General features: G+C 40.3%; 1 protein-coding gene across 2 annotated transcripts in view; it reads left to right on the top strand.

Moving 5' to 3' along the window:
- LOC127411733 (serine/threonine-protein phosphatase 4 regulatory subunit 3-like) overlaps positions 1-23,504 on the top strand; it is a 55,133-nt gene that overhangs the window by 26,910 nt on the left and 4,719 nt on the right. For both annotated transcript variants that reach the window (XM_051647455.1, XM_051647454.1), the window contains 6 exons: positions 3,206-3,302; positions 3,408-3,443; positions 3,535-3,693; positions 10,222-10,391; positions 10,469-10,608; positions 10,692-10,825. In XM_051647455.1, the coding sequence (XP_051503415.1) occupies positions 3,206-3,302; positions 3,408-3,443; positions 3,535-3,693; positions 10,222-10,391; positions 10,469-10,608; positions 10,692-10,825 (736 nt within the window). The remainder of the gene's footprint in view (positions 1-3,205; positions 3,303-3,407; positions 3,444-3,534; positions 3,694-10,221; positions 10,392-10,468; positions 10,609-10,691; positions 10,826-23,504) is intronic.

Below are 23,504 nucleotides of genomic sequence, written 5' to 3'. Positions count from 1 at the left end.
ATGCTCTTCACCTGCACTGAGCTGCTTTGAAAGTCTCCCTGACATGAAAAATGATGTCCCTATTTTTTTATTATCCTGAGTAAGCTTTTTCATTATTTCATGTATTTCAGTCATAAAAATGGAATTAACTATAAAATGCGGAGCGTCACAGAATTTGACATATTTGGAATAAACAAGAATGTTTAAATGCACAATTGAATCAAATAAAAAACAGTTATGTCTTAGTGTGAAAAAGTGGAAAAAATATCAAAATAATACTACTGTAAAGTTATGTAATATTCACTGTAATAATAATACTAATAATATCAGTCATTTTGTCTAAGCAATACGTCATGTCTGTGATGTTTTGTTTTGTAGCACTTTATTTTGGGATTGTGCTGTGAGGATCTATATAAAAGTACTTCATTTGAAAAAAATAAAATAATGTAGTGTTATTTTTAAAATTGTAATGAATTTGATTAGAAATTATTTTGTTGATAAAATTCAATCAACTGTTAAATACAGAATTATAAAAAACAGAATTTAGAAAACAGAAGGTCGTATTGTGTAAAATCTAATTTTCAAAATAAAAATAATAATTCTGTGTTATATTATTACAATAAACTTGACTGTGTCCCACAATAGTTATTCAGAAGTATAATACTATTCCAGTCCAAATATGGAAATATACTTATGTAGTCCCAAAAATAAGTGAGGGGAGTTATATTTTTTGCACACCATTCATTCAAGAAATGTTGTATTGCTGTGTGTATGTGGTACAAATGGAAATGATTAAATATCATTCTTCCTTGTGTTAATTTTGTGAAAACTGTGGAAAACATGCCTTCATTCTTTTTAAATAGATTTTTAATTCATGCATTAAACATTTTGAATTTTTTGACAACTGCTATTTGGTTGAAATGATAATTCCTCTTATTGAAAAAAAAAAAGCAACACTTTTAAGCCAGAACAAATACATTGTTGGGCCTCATGTATTCAGATAGAAGACAAAGGCAGGCCTAACACAGTCGTAAAACCTGACTGAGGCCCAAATACAAAGTCATAAATCTTACTGATAAAAACCGCGCCAAAATCAAACAAAGGGAGTCCAAAACAGACTACAAATCCCATGAAGCCTTGCTCACTAAAGCATCGAACTCTCAACTCCTATTGGATGAGGCACACAACAGAACGGCCCTCAACCATGACGTCATCAGGAGTAGGAATACCTCTGAAATGCTTCCGGGATTTGCTTCCTGCAACACTGCATGCCGTGCATAGACGCAGCTCGTCGCTGCTCTCAGGTGTAGCCTCGTGGCACAAGGAAGTAACGTCCGACTTGAAACTGTGGCCATACAATCTCCAACTCGCTGGACGAGTTGAGATTACTCTGTGTTCCACCGAACACTCTAACGGATCCGAAGGAGACCACTGAGCAATCCGCATCTTCATCCGTTTGCCTGCAGAAGTGAAGAGAGAAAAGATTTCTCTTCCATCTTCAATCAAGTCGACGTCGCTGATTTCTCCGCCAGCCCGCCGAGAATCAGCAGCCATACTGCCCGCCGACAGAGTGAGGAAACGGCCTCCCGTCATCACCTGAGCCTCGAGGAAACGAGTCGAAGTTAAAGGACGGTTGAACACCCATTCGTCTGCGTCCTCATACGATTCAAGTAAGAGATTTACATCTGAGCAGAGATAGAATATTATAGTGTGTTACTCTTGTGTATCAAGGTTATTGCTTGTACAGTTTACGGACCGCCAAGTCCGCTCATTGGTGCTAATAATACTCAAGGTATTACTGTAATGTAATGTTATCACGAATGAGATCTGCTGTGTTGTAGTCCAACCACATTGGACTGTTGTGAATTTCCGCCATCGCGGGTGAGACCGGCACACTGAGTTTATCCATTAAAGAATCAAAGACCGCGGGACGGTTTACGAGCCGTCCACCGCTTCTCTGAGTGATGAACTAACAGCTGCTTTCTCTCCCACGATCACGAAACCGGCTTTGGGGCCGTCACTTCATTCTCTCTCTCTCTCGTACTAACCACACACATACACACACGCACACACACGCAACCCCTCACAAACATTCTCGCGCACATTTTTGGCTAGTAGATAACTTCATGATAAAGCTCAGCTTTGTCCCTAAGCTATTGTACAAGCGGATACACGCAGTAAACTGACAGACGCCATTGACCGGTTTCTCTCCGCCCACATTCGCGGCCATATTCTCTGGCCGGAAATCTCGCGTGACATACTCTCCATGAGAGTCACGTCCGCCATTTTGTGTGCGTCCCTCCTTACACACACACACACACACACACATTCTCTCTCTCACACACACACACACACACACCTTCCTCATGTGTTATAGGATTATTTTGGTTACCATATCTAATCATGTCACTGTTTAGTTTGTAGTTGTAAGTCGGAAGTTTATCGACTGCATTGTATTGATTATTAATTGATATTACTGCATAAATAAACTTTGTTATATTTCAAAGAGAAGTGTTTTGGTTTGTTTGCATACACCTGTGTCAAATGCTGACCGGATGTCAGTGTTCGGATTCAAGCCTTAATTGTTTTTTTTTTCGAAAATCGATATTCTTCAGATGTCGATTTTCCTAAGAGAACAATCTAATATTGAGACTGTTATACAATCTGGTTATTAGTCCCTGATTCCAGGGTGGTGCCCCGGTGATATTAATCCTTATTAATATTCTATTGATTTTTGATAATCGATAATTATCTTTGATGATTGTTGAATTTGAAGGATCAATAAGCAAGTGTTAATTTTAATCAATGTTTCATCGATGTTAATAATTATTATTTTTGATAATTGTTGATTTAAAGGATTAAAAAAAGCTAACATTGATTCTCATCAATGTTCTGTTGATTTTAATAATTAATAATTATCTTTGATAATTATTCATTATTGCTAATAACCAAACCCGCTCCTAAACGTAGCGCACTACATTTACTGGAGCCCCATATGAGGTTTTAATGAGTTAGATTCTATTATTTAATTTAAATATTAATTAATAACTAAAGAAATAATTATTTCTGATAGTAACACTGATCTAAACAACCAGTAAAGCTCTACAACATAATTGAGATATACTGTATATTGAATATCATCAATAGTCTAAAAAATATCTAAACTTTATGTTGCCGTATTGTCGAGCCCTAGAATTAAATGATTTGTGTTTTGTTCATATTTCAGAAAACTGAGAAGAGTGAGTTTCTGAGTTTCTTTTATAAGTACTGTATGCACGTGCTGACGGCACCACTGCTTGCCAACACTGCTGATGAAAACACTGGTGAGACACTCACAGATCACTGCATTCACACTACAGGAAGTGATCAGTGTATGAATGTATAGTGTTCTTGTCCTTTGACTGGTGTCTGTTTAACCTTTGCCACAGATTTGAGCGAGGCTAAAGTGAACCATGTTTGTCCAGGTACAGCTCACATCTCATCAGAGCTCATAAAAGTTATTTTTTATTCATGTTCTCTGTTGAGTGTGTAATTTGTGGTCTCTCTCTTTCTCAGATAACTTCCAGACAGCACAACTCCTGGCTCTGATCCTGGAGCTGCTGACGTTCTGTGTGGAGCACCACACGTACCACATCAAGAACTACATCATGACTAAAGACCTGCTGAGGAGAGTCCTCACACTCATGAACTCCAAACACACATTCCTGGCGCTGTGTGAGTACCACTGCACACATGAACACACACACACACATGAACACTGGGTGTAGCACAACAGAACACCAGGGTCCAAAGATGTGTTTCTAAAACTTCAACACTTAAAGGGGTCATGAAATGCTCTTTTTATAGTTTTATCTCCCCTTAGAAGTTTTTTTTTTTTGTTGCATTAAAACAGTCATAATTTAGTAATAAATGATCATTTTCCACCCTGTTTTTGGCCCTCTGTCTGAAATGCTTGGTTTTGGCATAAATGCCTCTTTAAAACCTCAACGTAAATGCCCACTGTTCTGATTGGCTAACAGCATGCAGCCCCTCGAATAAAGCCATTTTTGAAACTCAGTCGGAAGAGAATGAACCAGCTCAACAACATTATAAAACTAAATGTAAGGGTTTACACAACTCACATCCAACACATTGAAGACGTGAGAGTCACTTAGCGTTAAAAGCAATAGAACCCATTATAATCAATGATGCTGTCTACCATGGAAGCGTCCATTGTGGCGCTTAGCATTGCGCTGACAGTAAACAGATGTCCCGTTCCATTTTGCGCTGTACGCGGATGCGCTACTTCTGCCACCAACACAAATAAACAGTTTATAAAGGTTGTGTTGACGCGCCCGGTGTAAACAGCCTCAAGCTGTTGCGTCGCGTCAATAGACGCGCCTGGTGTAAACAGGATGTCAGCACCATAAAATGTCACACAGTCATGACATGAAATATTCATGAATTAAACTTTTGCGATAGTGTCCAAGTGTTTTAACTGCCCCATCCTTTAATAATAATAATACCTTTGCAAAGATTGAATCGTATTGGTATGAGCCGAACATACAATACACTGAAGACACATCCACATCCAGTTTCCAGTATCATTCCTTCATGTTTTCATACACCAGCAACTAAAAATAGTGCAGATGTGCGAAAGAACTCATCCTTGACAGAGAGCTTCTCCTCTTCAAAGTTGAAACTTGACACCTCATCTTTTAATAGTGGCCCAATATATGTATCCATTGGTCAAAGATGTAGAAAAACATTTAAATCCAGACAGGCACACAAAGGTGTCCTGTGTAAGTCCATTTAGGATGGACGGGGCCAAGGGTGCAATGACGGAAAAATGGGTGTTGCATATGCAGATGTATTTGGTCCTTGTGATGTCACAAGTTCCACAAATTCCAAATGAGCCGTTTTTGCAGCTTGGTTTAAATAAGTACTTTTTTTTTTTTTTTTTCTCCTATTAAGGAGGAAGTTTTCAGTTCTGAAACTTACATTATGTTTTTATAGTACAATGACAATATGTTAAAAGATCAAGGAAAATTTTATTCCTCATGTCATGACCCCTTTAACCATTTAAACTCTGATTGGCCCGCTGAGAAATAAAAAATATACAAATATTTATAACTACAGTCTTGACCAACAAAAATTAAGTATCTTTAACCCTAACCCTAAAGCTTAGAAGCTCTATTTTCCAATGCATGTAGGTATTATGACCAAAACTGAACAAGTGCTTTGAAATTTGCAGACACATTAGTATTCCATTTTGATAATTTATTAATAATTTTGCACTGTACATATTATTCCAATCAGTAAAAACATCAAACTGATCAAATAGCCATGTGTCATATGTTGTTGGAAAGCTCTCAAAGGGTAGAATACAACCAGCTCATTTGTTTTACAGACAAAAATATAGTGAGTAATGGTTATGTGCACACAGCACAGGTACTACCTGGCAAAAAATACGTTAGCTTTCCTGGATCAGATGACATTATCTGAAATTATGTGGTATGTTGTTCAGCATCATGGAACGCTAAACCAATCGTATTAGGATTCAGATCGCTGCAACCAGAGGTGGAAGTCATCCAGATATAGGCAGAGAGGATCGTTCACTCTAATTACATACGGCCACCAGGAGATGGCGCCAAGTACATGACAGACTCTGACTCAAATGACAGAATGGAACTGAATGAGATCTCGTTACTCATGTCTGTATGCTTTGGAAATGATAGCATACCTTTAGTCATTGTTCTATTTGCATGTGTAAAAAATAGTTCTTATGTTTTATTTGTTTGGAGAGGCTTTTGGACAATAGGATAAATTGTTTTGTAATGCTATAACTTTTGATTGCTTTGTCGTACCAACATAAAATTTTACACCTTTACAGGTGACATTATTAGGAACAAAATAAAAACAGTTTTCTGGAGACACCTTATTTACACCCTGAGATATGTCAATTCAGAAAAATAAGTGTGGCAAGGTGAGCAAGAGACAGACAGTGGGTGTGGTGTCAAGCCTCGGAGAGCCATTCATTGGAAAATAATAATAAACATAAAATGTCCATAAAAGGAGAAAATAAAGTGTCCAGGGGGGATGGTGTTCAAAATAAAGGGGGAATCTGGCATCCTTGCGGTGAGACGGGGATCCGTGAAGGGCGGGGAAGTGTCCGTAGAATGGCCCAGACGTGAGCGGGGTCCGACAGCTGCACACACTCCCCTCACGTGTCTGCGGCATGTGGAGCGGTGGCATCCATGGCGGCCTGTCTTCCCAGGCCCCGTGGCAGGTGAGAGTGGAAGGTGACCCAGCCTCTAGCATGCTGTTCTCACCCGGCGACACATCTAACTCACGTGGGGGGTCCGAGAAGCGGGTCCGGCGATGCATCTAATTCGGCCGAACCCTCCCCGCTCTGGTCCTGGCCGTGCGAGGATGCCAGTGTGTGCACACATGGAGATTTGAAGCCTGCTCTCCGAGAAGTGGTGCGCTCTGCATTTTAAAAACAGCGGTGAAGAAGCATCATTCACACCAGGTGTGCTTCATCCACCACTGTCAGAGCATGGCTTATTATTATGCACCTCTTCTCACTCTCCTGAGCCTGGCTGAAGGATGGCCCTCAGAGGCGGGGTGACGATGACGAGAGGGAGGGGCAGGTCGTTCCACCACACAAGGAACGTTTCTTAGGCTGAGAGTCTCATAATTTTATCATAATCTATATCATCATTATTATTTATTTTTTTAAAGTTTTCTTTAAAATGATACCAAACAATTGACCCTCTAATTTTACTTAAACAGGAAATCTTCAAAAACACCTTTAGATCATAAAGGGTTAACTTGGCACATCATCATAAATGTAACGTTCATGGAGAAAAATACAGCAATATAGATGTTCATCTGCCTGTGCACATAAACAATTAAAGTTATATTTACATAATATCTGCCTTTTTTGTGCTCTGTATAGCATAAAATAATTTGATGTTTTAATATTTTTATTAAAAATGGATCTTAAACATGTTATATAGGTTTTAATAAAAAAATGTTACCTGTTATTTTTTTTTAACCTGGGTTTCGGAATGAAAACAGCAATATAAGCAAAGTGTGGAAAATAAACAATCATTTGTTGTTTAATAAATACATTTTAATTAATAAAAAACAGAAAATAAAATGTCTTTTTTTATCAGATAAATAGAATAATCAACTAAATCATAAGTTGCAGTTGTAGTTTAATGAGCTAATGGTATCGGTTACTGTTACTAAACACTACGTGCAAAAGCACATCACACTGTCAGCATGCCAAAACACTCACAAATTCAACCACTTTAAAGCACCACTGCTATATTAATATTACAGCTAAAACAGCTGACTAGTTGACCTTACTCATCAAATGGTCGGTTGTTGGACTAGTCATCCATCCTGACACATCCCTAAATAATTTGTTGCACACTATACTACTTTATTTTTGTTTTCTCAGTATTGTATAGTATTGTGTTGTATTTATTATTATTTTTCTCTAAAACTGCATTCACACTGGGCTTTGATTCCAGGAGTTTTCTGGAAAAATTAGACATTGGTAATATTTGCCGGGATCAGTCCCAGAATGTGTCTGTGAACAAAGGCAGAGCTGATCCCGTGAAGGGTGTGTGTCACAGTGATGACGTGTTTACCATGTGAAGAAGAAAGTTTTTATGCAAGCTAGAGATTAAATTTTTTTTTTTTTACACTGTACCGCTGTTTTAAAAACAGATGGCTGGTCATACCATTGACATTTACATTGTGTAATCAAGGATTTTTTTTAAAAAAAATTTTATTTTTGGTAATCCAAGTAAAGAAATCAATGTTTTCACTGTAAATATCACTTCAATTAAAAGACAGTCAGTTCAGCATCATAAACTTGACGTGATAAAATCATCGAATGTCCACTCCACTCAAGCAGTTTTAGTCTGCAGTGTGGGAAATCTTTGGGTTTTTTAAATGTTGATGATGGTTACCTAGTTTAAGTGTGTGGAAGAAAGTGTCGTCTCATGCAGGGAACACTCCAAACCTGAAGTACCATCTCCTTGTGCATCGTCCCATGGAATTTGCGAAGATGAATGTAAGTGAAAATACAGTATGAATATAGGCTAATAAACTATCGACCCCCTTAGATAAGAGAAACAACCAGATACATTACACTTTTACAAGATTTGCAATGACTCATTTGGTTTACAGGTAGATTAATTTGTTAAGTTATGTTTTTGCTCTCTGTCTCACTTGCCTCAAATGGATTTAAGCGCTTATATGCAACGTTATGCAGGCCAGCTGTGTGTTAATACATTTACTTTCTCTTATACAAAAAAGGGTATGAAAATAATTATACTTCAGAACATTAATTTATTGCCCTTTTCCAACACATTTGGTCCCAAATAACTTTGTTTTTCACCAAATACATTTTTTTATTTTCTCACCTTTTTCGCCCCAATTTGGAATGCCCAGTTCCCAATGCACTTTAAGTCCTCGTGGTGGTGTAGTGACTCGCCTCAATCCGGGTGGTGGAGGACGAATCTCAGTTGCCTCCGTGTCTGAGACCGTCATCCCGCACATCTTATCACGCGGCTTGTTGAGCGCGTTACCGCGGAGACATAGCGCGTGTGGAGGCTTCACGCCATCCACCGTGGCATCCATGCTCAACTCCCCAAGAGTGAACCACATTATAGAAACCCCAAGGAGGTTACCTCATGTGACTCTACCCTCCCTAGCAACCGGGCCAATTTGGTTGCTTAGGAGACCTGGCTGGAGTCACTCAGCACGCCCTGGGGTTCGAACTCGCGAACTTCAGGGGTGGGAGTCAGCGTCTTTACTCGCTGAGGTACCCAGTCCCCCCCAAATATTGCTTTTTTTTTAAATTTACAGCTTCTAGAAATCGTGAAAATAACATAGAAAAGATAGAAACATTTGCCTTGAGATCAGCTTCCAAAAAAATGCTGAAGGCCAGCACAACTGTACAATGCGTTAACTGATGATACATTTTATTCGTAAAGTACTTTTTAAAAAACAAAGTTGAACCACTGATATTTTAGAGGCTAATTTGCAAGCGAAATATAATGGGCAGAATATTACCTGTTGAATAATATAGATGACATTTAAAAAATATATATACAGTACTGTGCAAAAGTTTTAGGCACTTGTGAATATATTGCATGGTGTGGATGTCTCCAAAAATAATGACATAAATAGTTCTCATTTATCACTTAATGTCATACAAAGTCCAGTAAACATAAAAAAGCTAAATCAGTATTTGGTGTGACCACCTTTGCCTTTAAAACAGCACCAATTCTCCTAGGTACACCTAGACACAGTTTTTCTTGGTTGTTGGCAGATAGGATATTCCAAGCTTCTTGGAGAATTCGCCACAGTTCTATCTATCTAGTCTCTTTATGTAATCCCAGACTGACTCAATGTTCAGTGGGGTGCTTTGTGGGGGCCATGACATCTGTTGCAGGGCTCCCTGTTCTTCTATTCTAATCTTTTATATTTGCAAAAGCAATGTTTGGGAGTCTAACATTTATATTTCCTACTGACACACTAAGAGAATAAATAACTATCTTAAGACAAATGCTTTTGTGAAACATCCTATGTGCCTAAGACTTTTGCACAGTACTATATGTCTTCATATCCATGTACAAAAGCAACCAATTACTGAATCAAATGCACATCTTAATTTTTGCAGGGCAGTAGTCATTGCAAATTGTTCATTGTTAGTCAATATTAATATCATTGCAATGCACCTTAATATTGTAAATAAGAAAATAAAAATGTAATTGAGCTTTTCACTTTTACTTTCAATCTTTATTGTCCTTGAGAGGCAATTCAATAGTTTAACAGCAGCCAATAACACAACAACTAACATTGAACAATACAAACATTATTTAACAAGCTTTTTATAAAAGTAATAACTGCCTGAATAAAATCATTGGCTACCGTGCAGATCTCTTACAGTTACACCCCTAATACAGAAAGAAAAATCAAAAGACTGCAAATATGAGTGTTATACCAAAACCAGGGAGCTATAGATGGCAAAATGAAACCATCAGTTTACTGGTACTGAACACGATGCATTCGAGCAGGGCTTCTTGCTTCTTGTAAACTCAAAATGCTGTATATTTTTCCGGAATTTTTGTGTGAAAGAGGCTTACCACAGTCCTTTTCTAGTTTTAACTTTTTGGTTGTGTTCTTGTGCACAGCTGCTTGATGTTAATGGTGAGGTGTGGTCATGTGATCATTCAGGTGCCCTGCGCTTCATGAGGAGAATCATCGGTCTGAAGGATGAGTATTATAACCGCTACATCATGAAAGGAAACCTGTTTGAGCCGGTCATCAATGCCCTGCTGGACAACGGCACCAGATACAACCTGCTGAACTCTGCCATCATTGAGCTCTTTGAGTTCATTAAAGTGGTAAGAGTGTATCTTTCATAATCCTTCAACACTCATGATGATCAGCTTGTGTCTGATGATTGTCATTTCATTATTAGGAGGACATCAAGTCTCTTATCGCTCACATTGTCGACAACTTCTACAAAGCGCTGGAGTCCATCGAGTACGTTCAGACGTTCAAGGGTTTGAAGGGCAGATACGAGCAGGAGAAAGATAGACAGAGCAGAGGACTCAACAGGTACCTAAACGCATCTGATTTCATTCAACTTCTCAAACTGATCACGTCATGACAGGTAACAGATAAAATGAATGTCTTGACAGGTATCGCAGAGATGCGCGCTCATTTGAGGACGATGAAGACATGTGGCTGAATGAAGATGAGGAAGAGGAGGAAACTGACACAGGCCTTGACAAGAGCAAGACTGATTACGGGAAGTACATGGAGAATGAGAAAGGTATTCCTACATTTAGAATCTAGTCAACTGTGAATTGACTCTTCTTTAGTACCACTCATAAAAAAACAATAAAAAAAAACAGAAGTTGAATGAATGATGCCGATGGAACCCCATACTTAAACACTGTGCTGTACTGCTACTTAATACTTAATCTACAGTGCCACATTCATGAACACATGAGTCTGATGAACCAATTTTTTTTAATGATTCGCACAAAAAGACTCAAATCATGTATTCATGGAGATTTAAATCAAGGTAGTTGGTGACTAGTTGTTCATAGAACTACATACAGATTCACATTTGAAACTGTTTTGTTGTAGGAAATGGTACTTGAATTTACAATTAAACATGTTAACATCAGGGTTTTCACTGACATGGAAAATGTTTAAATTGTGTTTTTCATGCTTGAAAAAGTTTTTATAGTGATATACATGTCCATACGTGTCCATCTGCTCTAAAAGATAGATATTGCGGTTCAAGTAGAATACCCAGTTTAGGATTTTAATCATACACAAGGTGTATGACATCTTTTCCAATTTCAACATCTTCATCTGACATTTGACTCCACTGTAAGATTTTCTTGTGACGCTCCACACTCCATCTTAGTAGGTGGCAATAATACACCATATGCTGGATTGCCTGTCACCAAATAAACATAACAAGAATAAATACTTTCTTGCCCGTGTCAAAAAATTAGCTGATGTTTAAAAAAACGTTTAACTAAATGGTACATAATTAAACAGCAATTGTGTTGAGGTCGGAGTTGCTGCTGTGTTCAGGTGATAGCTGGATTTAATTGTCAGTGCTGTCTTGTTTGGTACACAACAATATCATTTTGGCTGGAGAGCTAGGTGTTAGCTACCGTTTACCTAGCCTCATTACTGGTTTATATGACAGTAGAGTTATGTAGTCACTAGCCAGCTAATACTTCCTTTGCTAATACTTAATGACTTATTCAGTTTGTTAGTTGTATGTATAACTTTGCCAAACTGCTTGCGTTTTAAGCGACACACACTTGATCTGATCGATCGTCTATGTAGAACACAGGCTAAATATTGAAAATTACTCTTTATCATCAATATCAAGGATTTTCTTGATGCATATTGATATTGTTTTATCGCCCAGCTCTAGAATCACACCAGTTTCATTGGCAGATGGTGCTTGGCTTCTTATGAGTGCGTCATTGCGAGCACACAAAACGGAGCACTGCACCATTTCATCAGACATTTTCTCCTCTGGGTTGCAATTTCATTACTCATACTCTGCAACCCATTGGTTCATCTTTGAACTTGCACTTGTGTATAACTTCTCCCTGTCATGCTTCGGACTAGGGATGCACCGATCAGATACCTGGATCGGTATCGGCTCCGATACGAGGGTTTTAAAGTTAAAGGTGTCACAGAGAGACTCATGGAGGCAGAGATATGAACTCAGTAGCAGGGTTTATTGAACAGATGATTGAAACAGTGATGTAAACATTGTGAGTAAATCCAGTTGAGCAGAGTGGCAAACAGCAGGTGAGTAATATCCAGGCAGGGTATAGACACGATAAACAGATAACTCACAACTGTCTTATGATACTTGCAGGCAATAATGAAGCCACAGGTATGTTTGACATAGTAGAAAGGTCTGGAGTCTCAGAGATACTATCGATGAGAACAGACAAAGAGTGTGTGTGAAAGCGGGATATATATGCAGTCCTTGATTAGTCACTAATGATATGCAGGTGCGTGTAATCAGAACTCAGGGGTGAGTGAGCGCTGTGACAGCAGTGAGGAAGAAAGAGAAAGAGATTCCGGTAGATCCGTGACAAAAGGTGCAAGATTGAGATATATTACTATTATAATATATTATTATTATTATTATTATTATTATTATTATCATTTGTTTACAAATGATAATAATAATATTTAAGTTGAATGGGTTCCAAAAAATAACTTTGTGGATGAAAAGTGGACTGATGTCTTACAACTAAATTGAACAAAAAAGAGATCTGAATCCTTAAAAAAAAAAAAAAAAACACGCTTCTTTTCTACTGATGACTTATACTGGAATTACTGTTAATTTTGCTGGTACATTATCCAGTATACTAGTTTACAGTAAAGTTTTTCTTACTAAGCTATACATTTATATTGAAATAATGTGTAGAGGTTTGTGTTTCTTCACATATTAAAGTACTCCCAATTAGTTCCACACAATAATGTAAAGATATTCTAAACTGATTAGGCAAAAAAAAAACAACACTGGTATCGGATCGGGATTGGTATCGGCCGATACTGAGATTTCCGATTTCGGAATCAGATCGGAAGAGAAAAAGTGAAATCGGTGCATCCCTACTTCGGACAATCAGTTTATACTTTACACTTCTGTGTATTGCGTTTGTTTATCTGTTGTTTTGCTCGGCCAAGTGGCCTGACGCAGAGTTGTCATGACAAAGTGGCCAGACATAGAGTTGTCACTACAGAGGTGTCCAACTCAGGCTGGGGTTCCCTGTGCGATGGTAGTCCGGCCTTCAGCACCTGGACAGGTGCGCAAATGACATGGCACATAAATTACCTGGAACGCGAAAGGCTTTCACATTCTGATTCGTACAGACAGCACTGCTGCAGTTGTGGCGTACATAAATTGCCATGGGGTAGTTCGTTCGCGCACGATATTGATTCAGATGCGTCATTCTTCTCTGGAACAAGTCATCTCCTATCATTGCATGCGACGCATGTCCCCGGTCACCTGAACTGCGGGGCAGACTTGCTCTCATGTTGGAGTCAGACGAGGAGAATGGATACTTCATCCTCTGACTGTCCAAAGGATTTAGAACTGTGGTGACTAGGGCGTGGCCGAGCGACATCAGTGCAAATTGAGGCTGGGATGGACACGTGGTGAATTTTCTCTCACAGCTGTTGGTGGTTGTGGTGTTAGCTGGAGAGAAATAAAGATGCAGCTAGAGCCGCAGTCAGAGAGAGATGCACAGAGCTGTGTGTATGTGTTAATGTGTTTGCTGAAAAGCAATGTTACCGTTTTGGTGTTCATATTGAGCTGAAAAGCTACTAGTATGTGTTACACTGAAAAGTGTTTTTAATAAAAAGGCTCACATTGGATGTTCACCCTGCTTCCGCTTCTTCCTTCCCAAGAAAGACAGAGATTTGTCACAGTAGAAGAAAGTGCCGTCATGGAGTCCTCGCTGCTGGTTGAAGATCGCAGTGCCGAGGAGATGCCCGATCTGGTGGTACAGGAGCAGTTTGTCAGCAGTCTACCGAAAGAGACGGCTGAGTGCGTCCAGTGCCATCACCCGGTGTCGCTGACAGAGGCGGTGCAGCTGGCTGAGGACCGTTTGGGGACCGGCGAGCCCTCTTCTCTCTCCTTCTCTCTCTCTTTTTTCTCTCCTCCCTCCCCCTCTCCTTCCCCTCATCCTGTTCCTGTTCCCCGGAGGTGGCTGGTCCTGCAGCAGGTCGGCTGAAACGGCAACAATTCCTCTCCAGAAATGGGGGGGGGAGTAAGTGACAGGCTGGATGGCTCCCTGGCCTGAGTCAGGCAATGTGGGTATGTGGTGATCAGGGCGTGGCCGAGCGATGTCAGTGCAGAGCGAGGCCGGGATGGACACCTGGGGTGAATTCTCTCTCAGCTGTTAGTGGGTACCAATTTGGTGTTCGTGTTGAGCTGAAAAGGTACTATTATTAACACTGAAAGTGTTTTTAATAAAAAGGCTCATGTTGGACGTTCACCCGGCTCCCACTTTCTCCTTCCCAAGAAAGACAGATTTGTCACAAGGACGAATTCGGGGAAGACGAAGAGGCCCTTTTTTCTCCCCGGAGATGACTCACTCGCCTCTGGTACTCCATGACTCGAGCTCTGCTGGACTTGGAAGCCCTAACTCACAAGTTAGGGCTTCCAAGTCCAGCAGAGCTTGAGTCAGCACTGTAGCCTTGTCATCCCGAACCTTGCACAACACTTGGTGTAGCAAGCGGACAGGAACACATACTTGAGTTTCTCTGGCCACTTGGCCAGTGAAACTCAAGTATGTGTTCCTGTCCGCTTGCTACACCAAGTGTTGTGCAAGGTTCGGGATGACAAGGCAACCGTGCTGCTGGATGCTCCCCTGTAGGAAGTTCTATTGAGTTGGGATCAGCTCTTGCAAGCTTTGTGGCAGCCAGTGCTTGAAAACATACTACAGGCTAGAGCCCCCTCATCAAGACTGCATGTGCAGACGGTGCTCCACTTTTTGCAAGAGTGTTTGGATGCAGGACTCTCTCCATCCACATTCAAAAATTGTATGTCACAGTTATACCCTGTGGTCAGTACGTTTTTGCAATGATCTAGACTACTGAGGCCCCCTCGACATGCTACTGTCCCTATCTGGTACATAGTGCTGTTATTAAATGTGCTTATGGGTTCCCCATTTGTGCCATTAGATGTGTTAAAGACTCTTGTTTGGAGTTCGGACCGGGCTTGTCTTAAGCCATTACTAGCCTTCACTCCCCATGTGCATCAATGAGCCTTGGGGTCCCATGACCCTGTCGCCGGTTCACCGGTTCTCCTTCCATGGACCACTTTTGGTAGGAACTAACCACTGCATACTGGGAACACCCAACAATGGCTAGGCATCATCTAGCCTTCACTATTTGGCCCTTGTCAAAGTCGCTCAGATCCTTACACTTGCCCATTTTCCCTGCTTCCAACACATGAAATTCCAGAACTGACTGTTCACTAATATATGCCACCCCTTGACAGGTGCCATTGTAATGAGATGATAAATGTTATTCACTTCACCTGTCAGTGGTTTTACTGTTGTAGCTGGTCAGTGTATATTGACCATGTTTACATGGACACCAGAAAGTGGCTTATTGCGAGAAAGCTGCGTATTGCAAGAAAGTTGCGTTCCGGTTTACGTGCACTGTATAAGCGGTGTACTCTTTACTGCTGGATGCATGCAGATCGATCAGAAAGCATCTTTCGCCACAGACATTTCCCAGCAACGCTTGTGTAGAAAAATAAACATGGTATCGAGGAAGACTTCACTATTTGTATTCCCCGTTGCTTTATTTCCAGGTATTCCAGAGTTGTTGCTGTTTGTTTGCTTAACTTTGCATTGCGACCTGCGGTGGAATTGTGCTTCAGTAGTGGGGTTTCCCTCTTACTTAAAACTCCAGGATTCCCTCAATGTATGAGCGTGTATACGCAAACATGAGGGACTGTCGATATTTTACATTTGTGTGTATAAATTGGTACATTTTATAGTGTATGTGCTTTTCCCACTGTACTCCCAGAAATGTTGAAGTCTTTCCACTTTTTTGACTTGTTGGGCTTCATCCTATGACATTTGTTACTCAGTCTGTGCATGCACATGTGCACTCATTAAAAACCTGTAACAACGATGCTTATGCATTTAAATTATCACATAAGTTGTGTTCTCCAGGAAAAACCTGGATGTGTTAAACCGCTTTCTCTTAATCCTTTAAACGACGTGAGGTAATAAACTTTCTTTGTTTACATGATGTTTCAGAATGCTGCTTAATGTATAAACCTTGGAATAAACTGTTTTCTTAAGTGCGTGTAAATGTGGTCTTTTCTACCGATTAACGTTTTTTTATTGATTCAACCATTAAATATATACATAGCAGAACACATATACAGAATCAATATACAACACCCCAGTGGTCACACAACCATAAACACACAACAAAAATAAATAATACAAAAATTAAAGTAAAATAAATAAAACAATCACACACATAAAACCCCTACACCTCTCTCTCCACACACCCTCCCCGAGAGCCCTCCAAAAAAGACAGATATCTGCCCCACTTCTTCGCAAACATGTCCAGACTCCCCAGTCTTCTGGATATCCCCTCTTCAAGAGCTGCCACTCTGGCCATCTCTGAACACCACTCCTGAAAAGGGGGCACTCCAGCCGATTTCCAACTCCTCAAAGTGATCTGTCTGGCGATCATAACACTAGATAGGACCCAGTTTTTCATGTGCTTATTCTCCAAATTAATAACTGCCCCATCTCCCAAGATACAGAGTCTGGGGCAAAATAAAATTTGAGAGGCCAAAACTTCGCACATAAAACTCTGAATTCTCATCCAAAATTCCTGCATCTTAACACATCCCCAAAAGATATGGGTTGTGTCTCCATCTTCTAATTGACATCGCAGGTGGGTGTGTCTTTAAGACCAAGCCTATGCAATCTAGAGGGGGTCCAATAGACTCTATGTAAGATCTTAAATTGCATTAGGCGAACCCTTGCGTCTCTGGATGCAGATTTGACATTTGTTTTGAATCCCAGCCCACTCTCCCTCCTCCAATACCAAATTTAGATCTTTCTCTCATAATCTCTTAAGAGAAGTTGAAGTTCCATCTCCCAGACTCTGAATTAGTAGGGAATAATGCACAGATTCCTCATGACCTTTTCCAAAAGCAGTAATCACCTCTCCCAGAGTGTCTGCCGCTTTAGGAGGGTATAAACCACTCCCAAAAACAGTACAGAGCAGGTGGCGCAGCTGTAAATACTTATAGAACTGAGATCTAGGAATCCCAAAAAGTTGAACCAAATTTTGAAAAGATCTTAACACTCCATTCTCATACAGGTCACCGAGTGTAGTAACCCCCCTCCCAATCCACTCTGACCAGCAAAAAGGGGACTTGTTGATGCATAGTTTGGGGTTCAGCCATATGCTCGAGGCAACATTTAAAAAAATGTCAGAATTAAACAGTCTGGACACTTTAGTTCATACCGAGTTCAAGTGCAAGATAACGGGATGTAACTTAGCTTCTCCGATTAATTTGATAGAAAGGCTCTGCAGTGGCGAAATAGTGGCAAGAACTTCCTGTTCTGTATACAGAACCAGGGAGGGGCTCTCTCAGGTGGAAGCGACCAATGAGCCAAATGTCTGAGGCCGAATGCATAATAATAAAATAAAATCTTGGGTAGGCCTAGCCCACCTTTGTCAATCGGCCTATGTAACTTATTGAAATGTAATTTGGGACGCTTACCATTCCAAATGAAAGACATTGCTATGCCATCAAATTGCTTGAAATAAGAGAGGGGGACATCTACAGGGAGAGACTGCAGTAAGTAATTTAATTTTGGAATACAATTCATTTTAATAACATTAACCTTCCCAATCATAGATAAATGTAATGAAGCCCACCTGCCCACATTGTTCAAAAACCGTTTTATTAAGGGGTCAAAATTAACTCTAACTAAATCACACAAATTTGCTGGAAATAAAATACATAAATACTTAATGCCCTGTTTGGGCCACTGGAAAGTACCCGGCTGGAAAGCCATTACTGGGCAGTACACTGTCAGAGCAAAAGCTTCGGATTTAGACTAATTGACTCTATATCCTGAAAACTTAGAAAAGGAATTAATAATTCTGTGGAGGCAAGGCACAGATCTACTGGGGTCAGAGACAAATAATAAAATATCATCTGCGTAAAGCAAGAGTTTATGCGCTATACCTCCCGCCACCACCCCTGGAAAATCATCCTCCTTTCTTATCGCGGTTGCTAATGGTTCCAGGGCAAGACAGAACAATAATGGGGAAAGAGGGCAACCCTGCCAGGTGCCCCTATCCAAAGTAAAATAATCTGAAATTAGTCCATTTGTTTGTACCGCCGCTACTGGGTGTCTATAAAGTAACTTAATCCATCCAATAAACATACTCCCGAACCCGTATATTTCCAAAACCTTAAAAAGATAATCCCATTCTACCATATCGAACGCCTTTTCGGCATCAAGTGAGATGGCAGCAACCGGAGATTGTTCATTCGCTACTGACCACATGATATTGATGAGACGCCTAATGTTATCAGAAGAGCTACGGCCCCGAATAAACCCCACCTGATCTATATGTATAAGTGATGTCATAACTTAATCGGTTAGCCAGAATTTTTGACAAAATTTTTACATCTAACTGGATCAGAGAAATTGGATTGTAACTTTTACACTTGCTTGGATCTTTGTCCTTTTTAAGAATCAGACTGATCCGGGCTTGTGTCATGGTTGGCGGAAGTTTTCCATTCTTTAATGATTCAGTATAAACTTCTAACAAAAGTGGAGCCAGTTCTGTAGCATAAGATTTGAAAAACTCAGCAGCAAAGCCGTCAGGCCCCGGAGTCTTACCTGTAGGTAAGGCCTTAATAACCTCGCCAAGCTCCTCCAAGGTTATCTCAGAATCAAGAGAATTTTTTTGCTCACTCGTCAGTTTAGGGAGATCTAATGGTTCCACAAAGTTTCTAATATCTTCATCAGTAGACGAAGATGTGGAACTATAAAGATCAAGATAGAACTCTTTAAAGGCATTATTGATATCAATGGCCGAAGTAAATATTTCACCACCAGCAGATTTCACTGAGGGAATGGTAGAAAAAGACTCTCTCTGCTTTATACACTATATTGCCAAAAGTATTCGCTCACCCATCCAAATAATTGAATTCAGGTGTTCCAATCACTTCCATGGCCACATGTGTATAAAATGAAGCACCTAGGCATGCAGACTGCTTCTACAAACATTTGTGAAAGAATGGGCCGCTCTCAGGAGCTCAGTGAATTCCAGCGTGGTACTGTGATAGGATGCCACCTGTGCAACAAGTCCAGTCGTGAAATTTCCTCGCTACTAAATATTCCACAGTCAACTGTCAGTGGTATTATAACAAAGTGGAAGCGATTGGGAATGACAGCAACTCAGCCACAAAGTGGTAGGCCACGTAAAATGACAGAGTGGGGTCAGCGGATGCTGAGGCGCATAGTGTGCAGAGGTCGCCAACTTTCTGCAGAGTCAATCGCTACAGACCTCCAAAGTTCATGTGGCCTTCAGATTAGCTCAAGAACAGTGCGTAGAGAGCTTCATGGAATGGGTTTCCATGGCCGAGCAGCTGCATCCAAGCCATACATCACCAAGTGCAATGCAAAGCGTCGGATGCAGTGGTGCACGCTGCCACTGGACTCTAGAGCAGTGGAGACGCGTTCTCTGGAGTGACGAATCACGCTTCTCCATCTGGCAATCTGATGGACAAGTCTGGGTTTGGCGGTTGCCAGGAGAACAGTACTTGTCTGACTGCATTGTGCCAACTGTGAAGTTTGGTGGAGGGGGGATTATGGTGTGGGGTTGTTTTTCAGGAGCTGGGCTTGGCCCCTTAGTTCCAGTGAAAGGAACTCTGAATGCTTCAGCATACCAAGAGATTTTGGACAATTCCATGCTCCCAACTTTGTGGGAACAGTTTGGGGATGGCCCCTTCCTGTTCCAACATGACTGCGCACCAGTGCACAAAGCAAGGTCCATAAAGACATGGATGAGCGAGTTTGGTGTGGAAGAACTTGACTGGCCTGCACAGAGTCCTGACCTCAACCCGATAGAGCACCTTTGGGATGAATTAGAGCGAAGACTGCGAGCCAGGCCTTCTCGTCCAACATCAGTGTCTGACCTCATAAATGCGCTTCTGGAAGAATGGTCAAAAATTCCCATAAACACACTCCTAAACCTTGTGGAAAGCCTTCCCAGAAGAGTTGAAGCTGTTATAGCTGCAAAGGGTGGGCCGACATCATATTAAACCCTATGGATTAAGAATGGGATGTCACTTAATTCATATGCGTCTAAAGGCAGATGAGCAAATACTTTTGGCAGTATAGTGTATATCTAGCCAAAAGTTTTCCTGTGTGTCCCCTGACTCAAAGTATGACTGTCTTGCCCTGAATAGCCAAAACTCCACTTTCCGCGACAAAATAGTATTATATCTGTATTTCAGTTGAGTCAATTCTCTGAGGCCATCGGATGACAAACGGTGCTTCAGCTCTGCTTCGGCATTTTTAATATTTCCTTCCAACTCCACGAGTTCTTCTGCTTTGGATTTTTTGGTGAATGAGGCATACTGTATGATCCGACCCCTAAGAACTGCCTTAAGTGCCTCCCAAGCCATGCCCACAGTGGATACTGAGGACCAATTGGTCTCCATATAAACACTGATTTCAGCCTTTAGCATTTGTTGGAAATCAGGATTTTGCAAAAGGGACACATTAAGGCGCCAACTATATGATTACCTCTAAACTCACCAGGGCATGATCTGAGACTAAGATATTTCCAATTGAGCAATCAACAACAGATGAAATGAGGGATTTGGATATCAAAAAAAAAAAAAATCTATTCTAGAATAAATTTAATGGACTGATGAAAAAAATGTATAGTCCCTAGCAGATGGGTTCAAAAGTCTCCAAATATCTGTAAGACCAAGATTTTTACACATCCTGTGAAGCGTCAAGGTTGCTCTAGGGGGCTTACACACTTTTGCTTCACTGTGATCAAGGACTGAGTCCATCAAAAGATTAAAGTCTCCTCCCAATATTATATCATGAGGGGTGCCATCCCATCAAGATCTATAAAAAAGCCCTGATCATCAGCGTTAGGCGCATAAATATTAGCCAAAATTAACCTTTGCCCTTGAATTTCAGCTAAAACAATAATGACTCTTCCTAATTTATCTTTAATCTGTTTGATAAATTTGAATTGTAAATGTTTATTTACCAATATAATGACTCCCTTGCTCTTAATTGAGCCAGCACTAATGAAAACATGTTCACCCCATATCTTCCCAAATGTTTCAGCTTCCTGCGGGGAGAGATGTGTTTCTTGAAGATCATATTTCTTACGTTTAAGAAAAGTAATAACCTTCCTTCTTTTTATGGGGTGCCCCAACCCATTCACCTTCCATGTGGAGAGAGATAGCACACTCATATTAACAACTGACATATTGATATAATAAAAAAAAAATAAACTGTGTCAAAAACAAAATTATACAGACCACATTCCCCATTAGTGAAACAGTTAAACCCCGAACTTCCCCCTGAACAAAACAAACAGAAAAAAGAAAAACGTGCTTATTACTTACTCAAGCCGTCAACTTTATAAAAGACATCCTTTGTGTGAGCATGTAGATATTTTGCGGTCATCCATAGTGATCACTCTCAAACAGGCCGGGAACTTCAATGCAAAAGTAATCTTTCATCAATGCAAAAACTTCTTTAAGGAAAGTGTTATTCACAAAACAAGCTCCAGCCACTAGGCAGGACCCATGCCATAAGAAACCAAAATGACACCCAGCTTCCTCAAAAGCCAGAGTAAGTACAGCGAGTCAGACCCACTCATATGAGAAACATCCAATGGTTTACTCACCCATTGATTCAATAAAAGACATTGCCTGATTGGAGCATGTAAATACTTTGCGACCATTCTTTGTTTCTATTCTCAGTTTGGCCGGAAACATTAGAGCAAACGAGATCTTTCGCCGATGTAAGAGTTTCTTGCATTCCTTGATCGGATCGCGTTTCTCTTTTGTAGAACTCGCAAAGTCTGGGAACAAGAAAACATTATGGTTCTTCCAAGAAAGCTTCCCTTTGCTCCTCGCCTGGCGCAACACGAGATCTTTATCGGATGACCTCAGAAATTTGGCCAGAATCGATCAGGGCCTGTCTCCCTCAGCAGATCTGTGAGCTGGGACTCTGTGAGCCCGCTCGATTTCCAGCTTGTGGCCTTTTATGTTGAGCAGACTCTGGAAGAGCTCGTCTAGGAATTTCACCATATCTCTGCCCTCCTCATGCTCAGGAATTCCAACAATTCTGACATTATTCCTGCGGCTTCTATTCTCAAGATCTTCAAGCTTTTCAAGAATACATTCCAGATCAACTTTGGTCGCGGGCGGATTAGCAGTTAATTCCCTCTCCGAAGACTCTAAATAATCGATTCGTTTCTCAGCATCTGACACTCTTGTAACTAGCTCAGAGAATTTTATTTCCATCGCCGTAATCGATCGCCGTATTACAGCGAGATCCTCCAAGTCAGCAAGAACCTTCGTCAACATCACCGACATGTTGGACAACTGATGCTGGATCTCCTCTAACGCCGTGCCATCCAAAACGAGTCCCCGGTCTGTAGGTCTGTCGGGCTTTCATCCTGAACACGTAAGTGTCTTTTAATGTCTCCAGAGCCCGATGATTTTGACTTCTTTGCCATGTTTTACCTCAAAGAGCAAATGTGTAACTGGGTGTATTGAATTTCACCAAATTATAACATGAGAATATTAAAAAATTTAGCTAAGTGCGCAGAGCTCGTCGCTCACACGTCTGCTCCTTGCATGGCGTCACGTGACCCCGTAAATGTGGTCATTGACTAAACAAGTAAATTCAGCTGACTCTCACTGGGTTGTTGATCCTTTTGCTTACGATTCACAAGGTATACAGTGTAGATGAATCTTATGACAAATCTACAAATGCAGCACAGTATAAAAGAAAAGATGACAGCATTTCACCATATGTGGAACATTATAAATTGTCAATTACACACAGCACTTTCAGTGTCAAAATTATGTAAGCCTCAGGTGAAAGTGAATTTAATAGGACAGAAATATATTAATGTTTATACTCTAATCCTCAAAATAACTATGATAATTCTATAATATTATAATAAACTTGACTTGGTCCCTCAGTAACAATTTAGTATTAGTAAAAACAAGTGTAGTTTTTGCACACCTTGTTCATTCACAAAAAATGTTTTAGTAAAAATATATGAAGGTAAATAATGCTGTTTGTTTAAGCTACTATGTATCACTGTATATAAAAGTGCATATTAATGAAAACTAGATTTAAAAGTTTGTGGACAAACTTTAAGATGGCTTGGAAAAGCCT

The sequence above is a fragment of the Myxocyprinus asiaticus genome, chromosome 21 (assembly GCF_019703515.2).
Source record: "Myxocyprinus asiaticus isolate MX2 ecotype Aquarium Trade chromosome 21, UBuf_Myxa_2, whole genome shotgun sequence".
Taxonomy (NCBI): Eukaryota; Metazoa; Chordata; class Actinopteri; order Cypriniformes; family Catostomidae; genus Myxocyprinus; species Myxocyprinus asiaticus.
Note: the sequence above shows the minus strand (reverse complement) of the source record. Positions and strands in the feature narration are given on the sequence as shown.